At 40.5% G+C, this 21,025-nt stretch overlaps 1 protein-coding gene and 1 long non-coding RNA gene across 4 annotated transcripts in view; one reads left to right on the top strand and one right to left on the bottom strand.

Annotated features, from left to right (window-relative positions):
• Positions 1 to 21,025, bottom strand: part of LOC310680825 — an 89,050-nt gene that overhangs the window by 20,877 nt on the left and 47,148 nt on the right. The gene's annotated exons all lie outside the window — the stretch shown is intronic.
• The window catches only part of EIF2B3 (eukaryotic translation initiation factor 2B subunit gamma), an 87,170-nt gene that overhangs the window by 32,064 nt on the left and 34,081 nt on the right, over positions 1 to 21,025 (top strand). For all 3 annotated transcript variants that reach the window (XM_083447819.1, XM_083447821.1, XM_083447820.1), the window contains exon 6: positions 9,618 to 9,707. In XM_083447819.1, the coding sequence (XP_083303945.1) occupies positions 9,618 to 9,707 (90 nt within the window). The remainder of the gene's footprint in view (positions 1 to 9,617; positions 9,708 to 21,025) is intronic.

Raw genomic sequence — 21,025 nt, 5'->3', positions numbered from 1 at the left:
TTATTATTAATTTGATTGGTAGCACAGAAGAGAGAGCTCATGTGCAAGTATTATTTCTCTTTAGTTTCCCTGACAGGCCAAGTACAGTGGAACCTCGACTTACATCTGCCTCTTCTCGCGGACGTTCCAAGTTGCGACCGTGGCAAACCCAGAAGTAAACACTGGGTTTGCTGCAATTCGCGCATGCACGGAAGCGGCGGCTGCCGCCTCTACGCATGCGCAGAAGCACGCTGGTGCTTAATGTCCATGCGCACAATGGCACCTCTACTAGAGTCTGGTTTCGCCCAGCGGCCGGGCCTCCAGAACAGATTATGATCATAAGTAGAGGTTGTACTGTAACTGGAGAACGGAATAAAAGAGTGAGACACTATATCAGCTTTTACCCTGTTTGATGGCCACCATCTTCATGCCTTGTGGAACATAAATAGTCAACAACTGAAAGGTGAAAGTTAGTTCTCTCCAGTTGCTGAATGCACAGCAAGAAACTAGACAAGCCACTTCAAGAGTCTGGTTCTGATTCTAGGCTAGTCAGATGGAAGCATAAGTCAAAACAAGTATTTCCACACAATAATAACCCGGGTGTAGGAAAAAAGTATGTATGTATTTATGGAGAATGATTCAAGAAGAGAGCGAAGGAGGAAGGCAAAGACCACCTTGGAGCCTCCCCCAGCTGCTCTCCAAATTGTCATATGCAAAGGATTTGAGAAGTGGGAGGCAGGAAGATGAAAGAGGCAGGTAAGCAAAGAAAATACGTGTTCTAGCAGGACTGTACTGCTTCTCTCTCCCCCCCCCCCCCTGCCCCCATAGGCAGTTCTGCTATCAACTGCCCTTTGGGAATGTTCCCAGGAGAGAGAGAAAGAAAAGCAGGGGAAGAGCTGGATTGGCCCTTCTGTTTCCTCCTCCCTGACCTATTACCACCAATAATCCTGTGGGGAAGGTTGTGGTTAGTTGCTACCTTAATAAAACCATGGCAATGTTATTACTTGTAAGACATCTTGGAAGGAAAGGCATACCAAAATGTAGGGTATGAATAATTTAAATAAATGAATGTATCAATAAATAATTTAAATATATATGGTGTTTTCCTCAAACTGTATATTTCACAAGTCCATACCCCAAGAGGCTTAGAATCTAAAAATAGACACAATGGGAAACAGAAGGGAAGGCAGATGTAAGCTGGAGAACTCTAGTCAATCACTTTAGTAACATGCACTTCAGCTTGGTTGCAATAGTGTATTGAGACTATATATGAAATGTGTACAGCATGTGGATTGCAAATGATCCTGAGAGAAATCTGGTGGGCATATGAAGGAGCTTGTTGGATCATGACCATTGTCTATATGTTTCAGCTATTATTGGCAAGTCATTACCTTTCATCTTTGGCTCCCCACGTGTACAATAGGATTATCTTGTTATTTTTCACGTTGACTCTGAGGATGAGCAGAAGGAAAGGGGATGCCGTCTGAAAACTGAAGAAAACCTTTTTAAAAACAAAGAAAAAGAAAGGGGGCACAGTTTCAAACTGCTGTTCAAAAAATAGGAATTGATTGTGGGGTGAAACATGCCCAACTAAATAAATTGTTGCAATAAAACTGGAATAAAGATGGTGCAAAATTTTGCTTGCCACTGAATACTAGCCGAAGTGCATAATGGATTGTGAGGATGGCCAAGAAAAGATGCCAAAACTGCTTATGTGCTTTAAAATACTATAGCAGTTATTGATATAATAATCCAGGGACTATCAGATTCCTTGCATTGCATCTGCTGTAAGCGTCACTTATTTTTAAAGTGTTTTAAAGTTGAACATCACACTCATTGGATAAGCTATGGTCAAATAAAGTGAACATTGTTGAATATCTTTGAGCTCCCCACTTGAAACTCTGAGTCTTGGCCAGATAGAACAGTAATAACAGAATCTCAGGGTACTATAAATTCAGCTAGAACCTAGGTGGGGGAGGGATGCCAAATTCTGTTTGCATTATAATTAAAACTATTTGTGCAAGAAAGGCTTTTCAGCAAGCCTGATTATTTTCAGAGGGGCCCCATTTTTCAATTCTTGAAGTAGAATGGGCTAGGGTTGTGGCTGGAACATTTCACCCGAAGGGCAGCCACCAGATAGAATATCTAAAAAGAACCCCTGAGAACAGGACCTCTTCAGACTCCCTTTTCTCCTGCAGCCTTTCGTTTTAAGAGTACTTGAAACATATTGTTCATCAGGTAGAGTACTGCTCTGTGCTTGGTCCATGCCTTAGCGTTTCAGTGAACACCTCTTTCCCAGGCCAAGCAGCTATTGAATTTTTTTTTAAGCTTTTCAGGAAGGAGAGTATGTGAGCACATATTTAGCTGCACCAGACGCTATTGAAAGAATAATGGATTCTTTCCACATTCAGCTCCATTCTTCTCCTAATGGCCAGACTACTGGAGCGCGGTTGTGTCAAAATTATTTCATTTCTGTGTTTCAGTCTTACTTTTGCTCACCCTCTCAGCCCCAAGTGTACTTAATGAGAATACTGAAGGCCAGAATTTAAAATTCTGTGTTGGGCAAAGCCCTTTAACCTGTGGGTTTTCCCATTATTATTATTTTTTGGGGGGTCCCCTCACTATCTGTCTGCACGATAAGACAGAGCATTCCTTCATGTTCTGTTCTTGTTTTCCTTCTCCGGCCTCTGCTTGATATACCTATTCCTTAATAATAGAGTGCTAGGATACAGCCATTGTGAAAAGTACATTGGTGTATGAAGATAAGAGACATTTTGGAAGCTGGGTAGGATTCTTACATGGCTCATGTTACTTAAAAAGAGGAAAGTGAGAAGAAAAATGTAGGAAGTCGTGAGTGCTTACCATTGAAGATGAACTTAAGCCAGGGTAAGAACAGGCAACCTCCAGCTGTTGCTGAACTAAAACTCCCATCAGCCCCTGCCAGCATGGCCAGTGGTCAGAGATGATGTGATTTCGAGTACAGGTTGGGGAAGGCTGTTGTAGGTAATGGGTGTGTATGTTTAGCATGGTTGATTTTCCAACACACTGCTTGAGTTTGCTGGGTCTAGAATAGTGTGTGTTCTGTGAAGTGACTCCTTTCTAGTATGGATAAAACTGGACAGTTGTGGAGAACTGAATATTTCAGGTTCTTATTAGAATCCTGAAAACTGAATGATTCAGAAAAACAAGTGAGTTTAATAACCTGTGCTAAAGGCTTGGGAATTGGAGGAAAAATAACAAAGGCACAATTTTAGAGGCACTGACTTAAGGATTTTTATATCTGGGCTTAATAATTCCACCAACTTTGGCTTGCTACCTACAACATTCATTTTTAAAAAAATGAAATAAAAGTTTTTGTCAGCTACTGAGTGTCTGGAGTAAAAACGTAGAAGAAAGCCAGAAAAACCCCTCAAAGGAGAAGTTTTGCCTTGTAATCCTATTTCCTATGGCAGTTCCTTAACTTCAGTCATCACACATCTGAAAGAATTTTTATGACCATGTGAGACAGAGATGAAGGTAGTGAGAGAGTAGTCTAATCTTATGATGAAAGACACTCTCCTAAGGTACATGAATCACTTGCATTAGTGCAATTCGTGTGGATATTTTCTGCAAGGTGTCTGAATAAAAGCATCTTTCAGTAGAAAGAGTTTTGTGAATCCAATCCGAATACAATCCCAGTCCCTATGCTACAACACTTCTCATCAAAGAGTTACTCCTGGTGTTATTCAGAGGTGCCAAAAAGGATGACACAGGTGGCTCTTGCATCCTGTTCCTTTGTTTTAGCATAATATTCAAAGTGGGGACTTCTCCTGTGGGGAGTATGCACAGAAGACTGTAGGAAGATATGGAGGTTTCTGTTTAGCCTTAGATAGTTAAATTGAAAGTAGGGCTGGGTGATATATTAATCTATTGTCCAAAACCGGTTTGAAGTTCACATCATGATAATTGTTTCATAATATTTGAGCTGGCAATACAGTGGTACCTCGGGTTACATATGCTTCAGGTTACACACGCTTCAGGTTACAGACTCCACTAACCCAGAAATAGTGCTTCAGGTTAAGAACTTTGCTTCAGGATGAGAACAGAAATCGGGCTCCGGCGGTGCGGCAGCAGCAGGCGGCCCCATTAGCTAAAGTGGTGCTTCAGGTTAAGAACAGTTTCAGGTTAAGTACGGACCTCCGGAACGAATTAAGTACTTAACCTGAGGTACCACTGCATATTGCGAATCACAATGTGTGTAAGGGCTAGGTGATATCTAGTTTTCAACATCATGATAACTCACCAGCTGAACATTGCGATAACTCACCAGCTAAACACTGCAATGTTATCAGCAGATAAACATTGCAATCTACCACAATGTCTGAAATAAGGATGGAACTATACAGAGGTAAGCAGGACAATGTCCTGGCAACTTGCCTCTGTATAGTTCCATCCAACTTGCATTTTCAGCTTGCGTTTTGGCTTGCCTGCTGATCAAAGTGATCATGATGAGGTGATTGATAATATCATAATTTATCTGTTTTGGACCCTAAGTAGTGGCAGTTGCCAGGACATTTTCCTGTTCACTTCTGTGTGGTTCCTTCTTTGTTTCAGATATCGTGACATAGCAATATATCACAATGTTTAGCTGGTGATATATTGAAAACCAGTTGTCACCCTAATTGGAAGTGTGGGGAAGGTATCCTCTTTTCAGTGCTTTTGCATATTTTCTGAATTGGTCCAGAGAGAGATGGCTGTAGAACAGATCTGTTAGCTCCTCCTTGAAACCCATTCAACCCTGTCTATGTTATCTCTCTTGATGGAAAGCCCTACTGCTGTCTTTTTTTTCAGTGGTGAAGGGACTTTGGTGATGAAATTAAAACCCAAGATTTGGCTTAGCAGGTCATGTGAACCAGCTCATACTTCACGTTTGAGCTGTGTTATGGTTCTGTGACTATCTTACCCCATATAACTGACTCTACTATCCTATTCATATGTTCTACTTCTACATCTCCACAAGATGCAAGAGGGGAGTGTGAGATAACATGTACAACTTTCTACCACCAGCAGCCAATCTCCCTCCATGAATTGGAGGGATAACTCCTGGGCCAGGGAACCTTCTCTACTCATGCATGATATAGAACCCATATTTTCTGTGGTTCTAAATATTGCAAGGAGCCTACTTGAGAAGAAAAGTTTTCCTGCTGCAGAAGTTCCCTCTCCAGCTCATAGAGAGCAATGGGGGCAGAACTAGCATGGTCATCCTCGCTCTCCCCTCTTGCATGTTGATGAATCACAGAAGAAGAAGGCTTGCCCTGTTTATCCATCGCCACCTCTTTAAGATGTCATTGACACTGATGTCTCAGTTCATTTCAGATATTTCTATTGTGCTAGTGCCACTGAATATAACACTGCTGTTACTTCAGGACTCCACGCTTCTTCCACAAATATTCCATGAAGCAGTTACTACACTATTCCACTTTTACTGGGTCAAAACATAATTCTGGAGGCTTAGCTCTAGCATCCTGTGTTTGTCAATGCAGTACACCCAAAATATTCAAATTTATTCATAACTGGTTTATTAACCTCAAGTATGTTCCATGCTAATGTTAACATAATTAGTGCAATGTGTCTATAGTCTCTTCTTGAATTATTCCTGCAAGTTCTAAATGTTCATTTTAAACTGGAAAAATGTTGAGTGAGAAGCAGCACCAACCCAAACTGTTTGTGCTTGATGTATGCCTATCCAGCTTTTTGTTCCATTGTATTTGACCACATAGCAGTTTTTAATAGATTCCTAAATTCTCTCTACATTTCTAAAATACCATATTCAAAAATGTCTTTTTGAATAGCTACTAGACCATTGTTGTGCATGCTTTGTATCTGATGCTTTTTTTCCAGGAAGCCTTAATTTTATTCCATAAAGAACAGGACCAAATTAGATAAACTTGATGGCAGATTCATATGTTGGTGTTCTTGGACTTTCATCCCTTGCACCACTTCCATCCTCCACTGCTCAATAGTCTGCCCATAGCTGAAGTCTCTGTTAAGGGGAAAGCCTCTTAAAAACATTTCTTTTTTTCTAGGGGGATGCAGGGGGACGCATACCCCTAAACATTTTGTGAATCTTTGTACTTTTGTCCATTTACTGTAATTATTTTTCCAGATTTGAACTATAAAATGGTGATTTTCTTGAGTCAAAATGAGAGTACCCTAAACTTTTTTTAAGAAAAAAATCACTGCTTAAAACAGAAGCAAAGTCATTGAAAATCAATCTTCTACCTCCACCTGCTTTGAATCCATTAGTCAGAACATGGGTTTTCATTCTTTATTGAAATGATTCTCCCCCCTCCATTTTTTAAGCAGTTAGGTCCTGCCCCTTGTCTTGTCTTCCAATTGAAGATTGACATTGTGTTTTTTATGGTCTTCTCTATTGTCTATGACTCTATGACATCCCCAAAATTCTTTTGCAGCTTTTCTTAATGCCCTACCTTGTACAGCTTCCAGCTATTTTCCAGCACTAAGGATATCTCTCCCACTATGCCTCAGTGAAATTAACAGAAATGGTTTTAGTCTTTAAAACACATACTTGCACCTTAAGACTAAAGCCCCCTCTGTCCCCCTCACCATCCCTACAATTATAAAAGGCAAAGGTGATACTTTTGTCTCATGCCTCTATGCAAGGAAGAATTTATTGCTCTCATGAGAGGCTGTCTCAGACAGAGATATGTGACAATACTGAATATTAATTAAATTTAGGGCCCTTGTTGCTTTGAAAGTTGAGTTTCCATGTTTTATGGGAATATAATCTTTATCAGTCAGTTTTGTAGGTGCTCTAGTTTCACTGTGTTGGGTCAGAGGAGGGAAACTGATAATTTAGGGAGTAATTAAGAGGCCTGAATATTATTCTATTAATATTTATTTTTTTCTATTCTGAAGTGTTTAGTTCTAGATTTAGCCTCAAAACTCTGATGATCCATACTTGTTTGAACTCCATAGGGCAATATTCTTTTAATCCTGCCTAGATTTGTTTTAACACGGAAGGTTGTCGTATTTGCCAGGAATAGAATTGCAGTGCTTCAGGGTTTGTACTTCCATAAATTCTTTCATGACTTTAATTTGTATTTGATTGTTGGCAGGGTTGCAAGATTTGTATGATCTGATTGACTGACTGGGTAATTTTTTTAATTAAATATAGTTTGAACTCCCTTAAAACATGCTGCATTTGCTTATAAAGGAGTTTGAAATGAGTTTTGAAGTATCTTCCCCGCACTTGGTCATCTTTAAGTAGTTGAGCAAGCAGTTAACATTTATGACTCCATTTTAATAAATGTGTTGGAGGTCTTTAACGCAAACAAAATGTGCTATTCAGGCTAATTAAATCAATACTACCATGTAGGAACTTGCAGTTTCTGGAATTGCTCTCTTAAAGCTCAGATATAAACAAAAACCTCGTTATTTTTGTGGTGTACTACCCTGAATGAGGGAGGTGTTTCCTGCTTTATACTGTTAGTGGAATGCATATGGGATTTTTTTGTTGTTGAAATGTGACCTGCAGCTGCATTGGATTTGAGCAGAGCTGTGTGGGGTGGCAACATATAAGAATTCCAAATTCTCCAGCACATTGTCTCCAGTTTACAAGAGAAAAGAAGAAGTTTCATTTCCAACAGTTCAGTTTCTGTAGTTGCCACACTTGGCTGAAACGTTTAGTTCAACCAACAAATTAAATAGGAAGGATACTACAGGTATTGACCCAGAAATCAATTATAAATTATCCCAAATTTTCTGAGCAGAAGATAATAAAAAGCCAATATTTTGGCTACAGTCCAAAGTTCCTTGTGTACGCAGTGAAGTCTCTTATCCCATGTCAAAGCAACATACAGGGTGCAATCTGCCATTTAAGTGAATGAGTAACCTTGCTTCTGGGAACTTTCAGTCAGTATAAAAGTCACACTAATGGCACATGTCTACTCAAAAGCAGGTCCCACCCTGTTCAGTGTGATTTACTCAGACGTAAATTTGTGTAAGTTTGCACTCTAAAGGTGCAATCCTTTGTACACTTACCTGGAACTATGGATTGTATCCTACAAAATCATGACATGAGCAAGATGGCTTCTGTTTGTGCATTGGAACTACCCTACCCTTTCCTGCCTCGTGTTCCCCCTGCACTTCCTAAAATCTCATCTGGAGGTTTCCCCAAACTTTTGGAGCCAATTGGGTTGGGTGTAGCAAGGCAGGTGGAAGGGCGAAGAAAGTTATTCTTCTGACTTTGTTGGATCTACCCTAAACCTCACTGAAAATTGAACACAGAAGTGGGACTTTTGAGTAGACATACATAGGACCAGTGCTTTTTTTCTGGAGGGACGCAGGGGGACACATACCCCTAAACATTTGGTGAATCTTCGTACTTTTGTCCATTTACTGTATTTCTTTTTCCTGATTTGAACTATAAAATGGTGATTTTCTTGAGTCAAAATGAGAGTACCCCTAAACATTTTTTTTAGAAAAAAGCACTACATAGGACTGTGCTATAAATAATAGAGTCCTATCCCATGGATGTAAGTAGCAAAATTGCTGAGAAAGCAAAACTGGAACTATCATCTTGCCTCATTCAAGATGCACCAATTGTATATTCTGCTTTGACCCTCATGGTTAGATTCTGACCCTGATTATGCTGCTTCATTGGGTAAGCCTGGTTTCGGAAGTCAGTGTCAAACTGTATGAGTCTAGTTTCTTTACAGTACATGTTTCCTTTTACGTGCAGAAGACAGGACTGAACATGAAGCACTATGTAGTAGTTTACTTTTGCTTTGATTGAGTTATCTGTGTTAAAAACATTTGCAGGTCAAGGAGAATTTAAAGTGATGATGCAGGTCATTAGCAAAAAACAAACAAAAAAATCCCTAGGTTTCATGTTTCTCCTCTGCATGTCATGATCTCTTGTCCATGTTGTGTGCACAGCTCAAGACCACCATGCACACTGCCCAGACTTGTGCCCACATGAGGTCACTTTGGCGCTGCTAATGCAATGGTTTGACTTCACTTCCAGAGGTGCACTCCCATTGTCTCTCAAGACAGATGGATGCCACCAACACCAACATTTGTAATACCGTCTCTTAAGAAGAAACAAACCCAGATTTATAATGTATTCATGTGGGGGAAATCCTATATAGTACATGAGAAAATTATTGTTTCTATAGAAATAACTAGCAAAGTGATGTTGGTATACCTAACTTGAAATCTTACTACAGTTCATATTAACTTGGTTTCTGCATTTAATAAAAAATAAAGAAAATATATGCAAAACACTCGTGAAGAATACCCATTGTATTAGAGGTACAACAACAACAACAACAACCTTATCAAATAGTCTTGTTGCATCTTCAAAGACTATTGGATTAATTGTGGCCTAAGTTTTTGCAGGCTGGAGCCTACAGCACTTAGAATAAGGGCAAAGGATGAACAGGTGTATGTTTGTATGACACAGTCTAGTCATGGAAGCCATCAACATTCACCTCCCTACTAATTCCGCAGCAAGGGTTTGGGAACACAGATGTCTCTTGTAAAGTTTTACCATGTAGTGATTTTAAAGTGGAGCTCTTAAAATGGCTGTGGAATGCAGAGCCGAATAACTTCACTCTCTTTCATTCCCTTTCCAGGCATTCTAAAATGCACATTAGGACAGGACTGATGGATGCTCATCTGTACTGCTTGAAGAAATGTGTGGTAGATTTCCTTGTAGAGAACAGGTAAGGAAAGAGGTCTTCTAGAGTCTAAATCACATGTGCATTTTAAAGTGTTTTAATAATCACATTAGAAATTATGTGGAATGCATAAGGTGGGATTTTCTGTTCAGAGATTCTTCCACTATTGGAAGAGGGTGGGTGGGCAGAGAGAAGATACTTTTATGATTCTCAATTGCTGTGATTGGGTTTGAATATAAATTCCTCTACTCTTAAAAAACAAACAAAAACACAACAAACCCTTAAGCTTTTCCCGTTCTAGCAGCTGCAGTATTTTCTACCCAACCTCTGTTCCTTAGGTTAATCTCTTCCACCTCCTATGCCAACCCTGTAGTGACAATGTCAGATACAAATGCCCCTTTATGCCACACAATCTCCAAATCTGCTTTGGAGGGTTGGGGGGGGGGAGGGAGCTCAGAACAGTTTTAGGAAGCACATTGGAGGAGGAAAGGGAGATAATGATTTCCTTAGTGATATGTTGAATACAACCCTGTCTGTATATCACCTCTGCACACTATTAGTAGAAGAAAGCACTTCTGGTGAGACACTGTGTTCAGCAATCTTGCTTTTAGCCCTCACCTGATGAAAAATCAGCTGGGCTCTGGTGAACGAGAGAAGCCAGAAGCTTCCTCCCAGAAACAGAGCTACAAAGGTGGAGGGATGATTCCAGCCCCAAAGAAGGGAGGAAGGTTGCAATTTGCTTTAGCTTCATGCTTGTTTGATGCCAGCAAAGAGCTAAAACAAGCCTTTGCCCTCCCCATTGGCTCATTGTTGTGCCTGTGCCTCAGGTGGATGGAACTCCAGCTGCATGGCAGGTGCAGAGAAGGCCTGCAGGAGTCCACAGCCCCTTTCCATTTCTGAACTGCAGGAGAACCACAGAAGTGCCTCTGTTTGTCCTTGACCTTCTGCTGTGTTCCAGAGATACAGCTGGTGTCAGAGCTGCTTCTTAGTGATGGCTATGTTCTTTTAACCACTAACTTTTAAACTGAGTTTTCCTGAAACATTGGTACAGATTGCATAGTTGCAGACACAGCTGCAAGTCATTGTACTGAATCACTGTAAAGATGACAGCAACAACAAGAATGACATTGATCATATTGACAAAAGGTTCACTGGCCACCAAGTCTATCCAAAATTAGTTGACCACTGGTGCCATGTGTGATATGGGAAGGCTCATTAGTTTTAACCAAGAAGTTACCACAGGACTTCTGCTAGCTGAACATATCAAATGAGAGGGAGGTTTGTTCAGCATAAATGCTTGACAGTTAACTGTATCTGACAAGACCAAAGCAAGCTGTTTAGACACTTAAATTAAATCCAAACCCTCAAATGTGTATTTTTTTATGACTGATAACTTCCCATCCAAAAGCAGTAGCAATAGAAGATGGCATATGCCACACTGAAGCAATAATCTTGCTGGTTTCTTAGAGAAACCTAATACGTGCCTGCTTTCTCTTAATTCACATCTATTGGGGCTTCCTTGTTAACAAAATTAACATATTTCCATTCCTTTTGTGTGTATCTTCTGTGTGTATATTGTTTTGTGCATCTGCAAATCCCACCCCATCCTGGATAACCTTGCACATCTTTGATACATCCTGTATTCTTTAACTTGTGGTGTTTCTTCTATGATACTGAGACCACCCACTGAGAGGAAGCAAAACAACCATTTATGGAAGAGAGCAATCCTGGCTAGAACAGTCTTTGTAGGAAAAAGTCGGCGCATTTGCCTTAAAATGAGGAGCAGCCCATAGTTGAGCCCACGGACCCTCGCTTTTATTACCACTTGCTGTAGTCACTACCGTAAATGAGATAGGTTGTGTACTTCAGTGTCTCTCATCACCTTGGAAGCCAAATGTCTGGATTTAGGAAACTTCAGGAAGGCAACTCTATTTTTTACTTTTAAAAAAGCTGGTGTGAGTGGGATAGAATGAAAATCAGTAAAAATTGCTGCTACGTGATACAGCAGAGATCATAGTTTACTAAACCTTAACTTGTTCATGAAAAAGCCAGCCAAGAAAGAGAGGTCAGCTTCAGAAATACATCTACATGCAGGATGTTCCCTTCAGTACAATGCACTCGAATGGTAAAAGGACAGGGGCAGTACTGTATTCAACTACCCACATCTCATCAGTGCAAGGATTTCCTCTTGCACAACAGGACTTTTCCTCCCGCTGTGCATACCCTGCACTCTCCACAAATCTGCTCCAAATTGTTGCAAGAACCCCTAAAACAGGTTTGGGGGGTGGTGGGGGCTGTGGAGAGAGGGGGGGAAGAATGTTCTGTTGTGCCTTTGTGCTTTTGAATATTCTACAGCCATTTGTGAGAAAGGCAGACTTTGCATTCTGTAGTGACCTCCAGATTAGGCTGCTGTAATATGCTCTATGTGGAAGTATTTGGAAGCTTCAGTTTTTGCAGAATACGGCATGTAGAATGCTGACAGAAGCTCAGCACTCTGATTTTATCATGTGGGTTCTATGTGATTTTCTGGGCTCAATCCAAGGTGCTGGTCTTAAACGTAGCTTGGAATCTGTGTGCTTTGGAAACTGTCTTATTCAAAATGTTCCTCCCTGCGCATACTGAGTGTCATATGGGGCTTTGATTCAGATCCCTCAACCTTGGGAGGTGAAGCTGGTGTTAGCTATGAGCAGGGCCTTTTCTGTTGTGCCACCTACCCTATAGAGTCCCTTGCTCTGTGCAAGATCTATTGGGAACCCTTACTCTATTGATTAGTACGATACGCTAAAACTTGGCTTTAAAAAATGCATTTGGTTAATGTTTTAAGTTTTGCTGGGTCAGTTTTGCTTACTTTTGTGCTTCTGGGATTTATTTGTTCTTAATGTATTAATCTGAATGCTTATAGGGGTACTTTTAGGGATTATTTTAGTTTTGTTCTTAATACTGTTCGTAAGTCCCATTGAATCTCTTTGGTGAAAGAGGCAAGATAGAAAATTATGAAATGAATAAATTTCTGGTTCTAGTCCTCATGACTAGGGGGGCTGGATATCATCTATAGCAGGAAGTTCCACACCTTCCTATATCACCAGACCAAGCAGTTGCCATTTATCTAGATTCAACCTGCGTTGGTTGGTTTTCATTCATTTTTACAGTTAACCTCTCCCACCACCTGCCTCCAAGGAGCTCAGAGTGCTGGATACAGTTCTTCCCCATTTTATCATCCCAGTAACCCTGTAAGGTAAGCTAGACCAATAGATAGTGACTGGCTCAAGGTCCGAGCCCATTATACCATGCTGGCACTCATCTGCTCCACAGCTAAGGTAGGCAATTATTTAGTAAAATAAACCTTTGAGCCTGATTCTGAGGGGGAAAGGCATGCATTGACTAAACAAGAAGGAGAGCAAAATAGAATCAGGCACCTATCACAAAAGGAAGATTTGAGGACAACTTCCTCTTGAGTAACCTGCCTTCCTATGTATATTCTTAAATAAACCAAACTAGAATTTAAAACGGATGAATTAGTTTTGTCTTATTTGGTCAAATTTTTAATTTTTTGTCCTTAGTGAGATTCAACAGCTATGCGTGGATCAGTTCGCTGAGTAACGTGGTTACTGTGCTCTGCTAAAAAGCTCGTTACATTCCAGCTGAAGCTCTTGGCTGGCTTGTATTCAGACTAGCTAAATTGTCACCTTTAGTGCTCCTGAAAAACAGGAATTTAAAAAACAACTATAAATGATTGAAAAACCCTGCATTTTGATAAACCACTTCCTCTGTAGTTCCCCTTCCTCTTCCTTCAGCCAGCCCTCCAGACCTGCCTTTCTCTGGAAAAGTGTTCCAGAAAAGATTGCTTCTCCAACCTCAACTACAGTTTGAAATTCTTCCCGCGAGGGAAAAGTTGAAATGTGTCCTGTACCTCCTATGAAGAATACTGAGATTACCAGGGGGTGGGAAGCTCTGCTTCAGTTGATGAGGGTATATTTTGTCCATACGCTTCTGCTTGATTTGCTTTGTGGTATGTTGTACACAGAGGCCCCTGCAGGTTTACATTAAGATGCTGCCCAGACTAAACCAGCCCATAGCTTTGCTTTCCCTTCTCAATGCCTTTTTATCATTCACACTGTCACCTGTGTTTCCTGGCAAGGCCTACAGACTGTGAGGGAGGTCTGGCAGAGCCAAACTCCTGGCTTAATGCATGCTTTCTCTCTCTCTTTCTCTCTCTTCTCGCATGCCGAAAAGATGGCTGCAAAACAGAGCTTGCTCTGTGGACACCTAATAGAGAACACGTCAGCCGTATGGCTGGAATGTATTTTTTTGCCCTGTAAAAATCAGGTTGTATAATGAATACTTTCCTTGTGATTAAAATGCATAAAGAAACAAATTTGTTCAGAAGAAACTGAGCAAATTGCAATATTTCTAGTGATCAAAATGCAAACAAAATGTATGTCCTAATTATTTATAATGTGGAATATGAAGTTTTGTCTGTTAAGTAAATGTGCAATTAAGGATATGTGGTTGTTGTTTTTCCTTCCTACTTATGAGGAGACCACTGCTTCACACTTGCCTACTTGCCTACAAACAGGACTTGCCTACAAACAGTCCCATTTATTTTATCTCAATAACTCTTAAATCTGAAGATTTACAGAGTTGGGGGTGGTCCTGCAGTAGGGGAGGACAGAGTACCTGAAAGGGAATGAAACTTTGAGGGCACTGAAGTCACCACCTCTTCCATAGGAAGCTTTTTCTCTGCTCAGCGCTACTTAGATTTCTTTGGTGCCTATGTCTCAGTTGTATTTCTAGCTTTCAGATGTGCACACAGTCAAATTTTAACAGTCTTTGTAATTGTCATTTCAGAGTGTTGTAGGTATGTGAGTATTTTGAATCATAGAACTGTATGTGAATCCTTTGATTTCTTGATATATTAAAATATGAGCAACTCCATCCAGAAGAGGCTGTTGGTCCCAGACGTGGGAACTACCTGCAAACAACACCTCCATCTTACCTGGATTTAGCTTCAGTTTTTTGGTCCACATGCTGCTTATTACTGCCTCTAAGCACAGATTCAATATCTGGACTTCATCTCCTGACACCGATGGAACAGAGAGAGAACTGGATGTCATCAACATAGTGATGGCACCTCACCCCAGATCCTCTAATGACTCCATCATATAGCTGTTAAATAGCTTGGGCAACAAGATCAAATCCTGTTGGGCAACCACAGAAGAACTTTCATGGAACCAAACAGAAGTCATCCAGTGTTATGCTCTAGAATTGCTTTCAAAGATAAGAGCAGAACCACCATGCTCCCAACTTCCAAATTCTGCAAGTGGTCTAGGATGATACCATGGTCAATGGTATCAAAAGCTGCTGAAAGGTCAAGGAGAACCAACAAGGTCACACACACCCTTGTCTCTCTCCCAACAACAGTCAATCAGAGCAACTGAGTCAGTTTCAGGCCCCAAACAAGTCTGAAGCCAAATGTTTTATCCAACTATGCCTGGGGCTATACCACCTTTGGACATTTTTGCATACATTGGGGTATATTAAGAAGCACCTTGGTTTGATTTAAGTGAGATTATTGTGTGTGTTTTTGAATTTGTTACCAGAAACAATGAATAGTTGGAACGGGAGTCTGGAATAACTAACTCCAAGATATGGTACATCTCTGAACATGGCTTTATAGTCCCACTTAAGGTCTGTACCTGTTCTGTGTTATAAAATTCAATGGCATAGAACTGTCAGACTGTATGGAGACCCTGAAGTCATCAGACTGATCTGTGTCCTTGGACTTAAACTCTCGTCACTAGTAATATAACAGGTACACAACAGTAGATGAACGTATCATTTTGTAACCACAGCCATGTGACACTTTCAGTGGCAATATAAGCACTGCATGAGGGAAATAATAGATTTTATCCAGTGCTTCTACAGTAGACATATACTGTGGAATTGCCGTGCTTTCTTCACTGTTTTTATGAAACACCCTCATGGCACCACCATCCATCATTGTCATCCTGTATTTTCTTTGAGGTTCTTCCATCTATTCTCAGACTGCAGAGTGACTTTTTTTCCCAGTAGAATGGAAAAGTAGTGCAATCTCCACACTTGTGGATGCCATTTTTTTTTCCAGGAGATCAAACAGGAGCTGTGAGCATGGAAAGACATGAGGCAAAATGATGTACACACAGTCCAGGCCAAAGATTGTATGCCTGTTTATTTTCCTTTCTGTTGCATATAACGCACATCTGCTAGCACTGCATTCTTAGCATGTCTCTGAAATTCCTAAGTTTTAAAGACGGGAATCTGTAAAGAAAGTTAAAAAAGAAGAAGAAGCTAATAATGGCTTCTTCCATTGTGCTCACTAAAGCCATATTGTGGGAAATCAACCCAAACCCTGTCTTTTAAGGAGTGTTGAGTCTGAAGCAGGTGGTATTAACTGGGGGCTGCATTAACTCTTTTCAAATCTCTTTTCCCTTTCCTTGAAGAGACATGTTTGGTGTGTATATATGGTAGGGGCTGTTTGCCCGCCTCCTGCATTGACATTTTAATTTGGTCCATGATATAAATATCATTTCCCTAATCCCCCTGTTCTTGGCATTGTTTTGTCTTTTTTCTTCAAAGTGAGTTGACTTTTTTTTTCTTTAAAGCAGTGGGGATTGAGGGGGGGAGGGGAATTGTGACTGGTTGCTCTAGTTTGGAGAAATAGAGAGCTGGGGGGAAACCTCCAAGTAACTGTTGTTTCATTATTTGTATTCACATGGAAATTTTTAATCTCCATCAAAGGATCAGGAGAAAATAATGTTGAGATCCAACAAGAGTGCGCCTGGTTTACACGGCATTTTTAAACGTTATTTGGCTTTATCCCTTAAAACGATGAGAACCATGAACTATGTACCAACAGGGTTCATAATTAACTTTTCTCTTTCTTCTATCCTCTTTACTTTTTTGTCCCTCCCTCCCTCCCTTCCTTCCTTCCTCTGCCCCCACTTACATCTTTCTTATTTTTTTGAATCTGCAAAACTCATCAGGACTGAATTGGCAGGATTAATACTTAATTGACAAGCATCTGTCGGTTAGAAACCCATACTGCTATAGGTGTAAATACTGGTCTATTCCTATTAAGATCAATATGAATTTCCTGGTCATAATAGAGGTAGGAAACCTAGCCAAATCTGTGCTTAAATTCTAGCCAGATATTACCAGATGGTGGTGTAAAAGACAGACCAGAGGAATATCAAGTCACAGCTCTCTAGAAGTGTCAGGTGAACTTCCCCTAGGAGGTGCAGCTGGCTTGAGAGGCGAAGGCAAAGCAGTGGCAGATATTAATAGTAGAAAGATACTAAAAAGTGGGAGGGAGGCAACAGAGGAACTGAGCCAAGAACCAAAGAGCTCTTTTCAAAAGCTCCAGGGAAGTAACTTTATAATTGTTTAGGCTTAATCCCTCCGTATGTTAAGAAACCCTACCTACAGTCTCAACAAACCTTCAAATGAAGCAATCAGTCAGGGGGACCCTGAAATTAAAGGAACAATTCTGCTCTGTTGCTTTGGTCTCTGTAACTACTATTATACCTGAGAAAATAAGTGATGGTGTTGCTCTTCTTAATGAGGAGGGCAACACTCCCACCCTGTAAGCAGTGCTAAAGAAAGGATAGCAGATTTCACAGGTGGGGGCTGGCAACAATAAAAGATTTCACACTTCATCACAGATCAGTATTTAAAAAACACACGAGGCGCTATTAAAATGCTAATACTCATTAATACTGTTTTATGGTGTTTAACTTTAAACATAGAAAATAAAAATGAATGACAGCCAGTGAAATGGGAGTGACACTTGCAGTAAAAACATCTCAAGCAAGCAAGAAACAGTACAAGGAAGTGTAAGCAATGGCTGTGTCCATCCCTGCGGGGGGTCAGGCCAAAGAGCACCATTTTGAGGACTAGGAGGCAGAGGAGACCATCCAAGAATTATCTGTATGACATGATTTTGGAGGAGCTGGTTTTGTTGCTTTTTGCCATGACAGTGGGCCAGTTTTTGTTACTAACAGCGTTGTCAAATATTTTTCAGGATTTAGGGTGTGTTTTGCTAAACGCCAGTTCTTGGGATCCTGTTCTGCAGAGGCGGGAATCTTGCTCTGCATGAAGGTCTTTTTATAAATATATTGTAAGCTGTAGGCCTGTGGCTAATTTTACATATTTTATTTGGATAATGGAAATTTCATCCCTTCCCTGAAAACATTCATGAAGCTTCCTGTGCGATGAAGTGTAGATGTTCATTAGGTGGACATGTGTGCATTACCCTTGTCCTAAAAATATTAGCCCTCAAAATAAAAAGCCAACCCCAGAATTGTTTTAGATTTGTCTTAGAAATCAACAGATTTTGCATGCAGTTTGTTTTTCTTATTCAGTTAACCTTTTTTCATGAGACTTTGTCCGTGGCAATAAGGCCAAACCCCACATTTTCAAATGAGATTTTTATGCTGCTGGGGAGTCCTGTTTCAGCCATCGGCGTGTAAGTTGCCTGCCTCTGTTCTGCTTCACTATATTCCTCCTGCAGAGTTCTGCAGGCTTCAGCTGCCATGACTGCAAGTTTTCACCAACTTGTGGCTGAATTATTTTCTGTATGTGGATCAGACAGTACAGTTCAATCACTTGGAGGCCTTTGGGGAAGCTATAGGATCCAGAATAAGAGGGGAAATATCTGGGTTTTATCAGTTTGCCTCTTCTTATGCCCCATCTGCAGAGAGTGATGAGAATTGTTAGAGGACTGCTATTCCCTTCAAGGAGCTACAGTTATCAGAGCTCACAGCATCTTCAACTAACTACAATTCCCAAGATGCTTGAAGGGGAGCCATGACTGTTTTAAGTGGTATGATGCTGCTTTAAATGTATAGTGCAGATGGCACCTATGTTATAATCTGAGCAGGCAGCTGCTGCTTCTGTCTTACCTGAAAAATCAAGATGGGCTACTTTGGTTCTTCCCATCTTCCTTCTGATTGGCCTCTATTAGTGTTAATCCTCCGCCTTTCCCTTCCTTCTTGCTCCAGCTCCATATTAATTTGCCACATTGGCTGGCAGACTTCCATGTAAGATTCTCACGCCATCACTAGTGTTGGCAAAAGCTTTAAAGAAAATTCCAAAGGCGTTATTGCTCACTGCCTTTCTGCTAATAAAACAATACCTTCCAAAAGCATTAGACCCTGGGACAATCCACAATAAGCCCTGCTTAAGCAGCACCGAATGACCAGCATTCACATGTGATTATTTTTTCCTACAAAATGTGTGTTAATACGGAAGCAGGTTGATAGTGCCAAGCTAGAGATCATGCTGTTTATTGCATACACCCCTATTTTTATTTTCTAAAGGGCAATATAATGCTAGGTAGAAGCATCCTGAGACAAGTGTTTGTCAAGCCAGGAATGCAACGATCACAACCAAGCACAGCTTTGCCATCTTCCCATTTCCATCTCTTTAATGCCCTGCTGGGCAACATTGCATCAGACAAGGTTGGCCTCTGCCAAACACAGCAATTTTATATGTAATGGATCCTATAAATTCTCTGGTCAGTCCCTGAGAGAAACACAGGACTGTCAGTTTTGGACTCAGCATAAAACCCAAGCAGGAAATCATTGCTGAATGGCACAGCTGCGTGTAAACATTTTAAGCTAGTAAACTGCCCGTCTGCATACCCACATGCATGGCAGAAGGCAAGGCAGTAGGGGAGGAACTATGGTGCACTCAGATTGTAAACAGCAGGGAGAGATGCTGTGATTCAAGAATGAAGAGTTATTCATTAGTTCTTGATTATAGCCACTTTAAGCTCTGTGATTATTTCAGACATTAAGGACAGATTGCAAAATACAATGCACAGAGGAGGGTAAAATTATGACAAAATAATATAATTATGTTTAGATACTTCAGATTGCTCCACAAGCAGTGCCTAAAAATTTATAGGGTACAATTATGAAACTTTGGTTGAAAACCTCAGTGGTACCAATGCCAGGAAAATGCTGGGTTTAATCTTTACAGTAGGTCTGGGGATGAAAGCTGAAATATCCCATGGAAGTCAGAGATGGAAAAAATCAACTCTGGCTTCAAACCTAATCCAACTCCTCTATGTCTCAAGGCCATTTTGCATATTACTTTTCAAACATCGTCTCTGAGTAGGAAAAAATGTGTGTCCTGTAATATATGATGGGTGGCTTGTACACATCAGGAAGCAAATACCACCATGGCTTTCTGATGTATGAACCTGAGATGTTCACATCCCTCTCATTTCACTTCATATATTACACTATACACATTTTCCAACACTACAAACAATTTCCATGTTTGAGAAAGTGTCATACATATGGTACTATGAGAAGACCAACTACCACAGGATTGTTCTTAGTGCATATGCTGCATCTTTTAAGAATCCATTCAACATGTGAAATAACTCACTCTCCATGATTTATTTCTATGATCTTCATCTCTTTGCTATGTGCCAACCTAGAAGCAATGCCTTTTTTCCTCCCCAAGGAAAGAACCATGTGTGGTCCAAGAGCTTGCAATTTTAAACAAGCAGAGTTAGCCTCTTATCCTCATTTCGTGAGGCAAATAAGTCAGCACTGCTGGAACATACAAGGAGACAGCAAATCAGTCCCAGGTGTCCTAGTTACAAACATAGAGGAGAAATCTATAATGCCACAAAAATTGTTTTAATCCTTTCACCACTAAATTGTTTGTCTGAAACCATGATAAGATTATAAAAAGGAACACCTGCTGAGTGAAAGCTGCTTGGTACCAACAATATTTTCAGAACATAACTATTTAGATTCTAATTTTACCCAGGTTTGTTGTTGTTTTTTAACTGACATGACTAATGCTTTTATGTTGTGAATGTGGAGTGGGTCAGGGCTTGTAGTGCCTGTGCCTCTCAGAGCATCTCTGAAACTTTCTAAAGCAGGAGTGGCTAATGTGTAGTCCTCCAGATATTACTGGACTGCAGCTCCCATCATCCCTAACTCTTTGGTCATGCTGGCTGGGGCTGAGGACAGTTGCAGCCTAAGAACAACTGGACAGAACAACAGTTTAGCCAGGCCTTTCATGCATTTGTCGCAAGGGGCAAAGTGGTGCCTTCCTCAGTTCTTTTCTGATCATTGCAACATAACAGAGAACTTTATCTGGGAGTCCTCTCTGAGCTCAGTAATTTTACTCATTTTTCTTTCATTTTCTTAGTATTTTAAGTTAATTGGCTTAGACTCCATTTGTATTTTGCAAAAATCATTTTAGTTTATTTTACCACCAACCCTCTGACACAGTAGGTAATGTTTTAAAAGTACCTCATGTGTGGAAGCAGGCAAGGTTATTGCTTGATATGTCTAGTTGGG

This window comes from Podarcis tiliguerta (genome assembly GCF_965153285.1).
Source record: "Podarcis tiliguerta genome assembly, chromosome: 6".
NCBI lineage: Eukaryota > Metazoa > Chordata > Lepidosauria > Squamata > Lacertidae > Podarcis > Podarcis tiliguerta.
The sequence above is the reverse complement of the archived record's forward strand: the minus strand, read 5'-3'. Positions and strand labels throughout refer to the sequence as shown.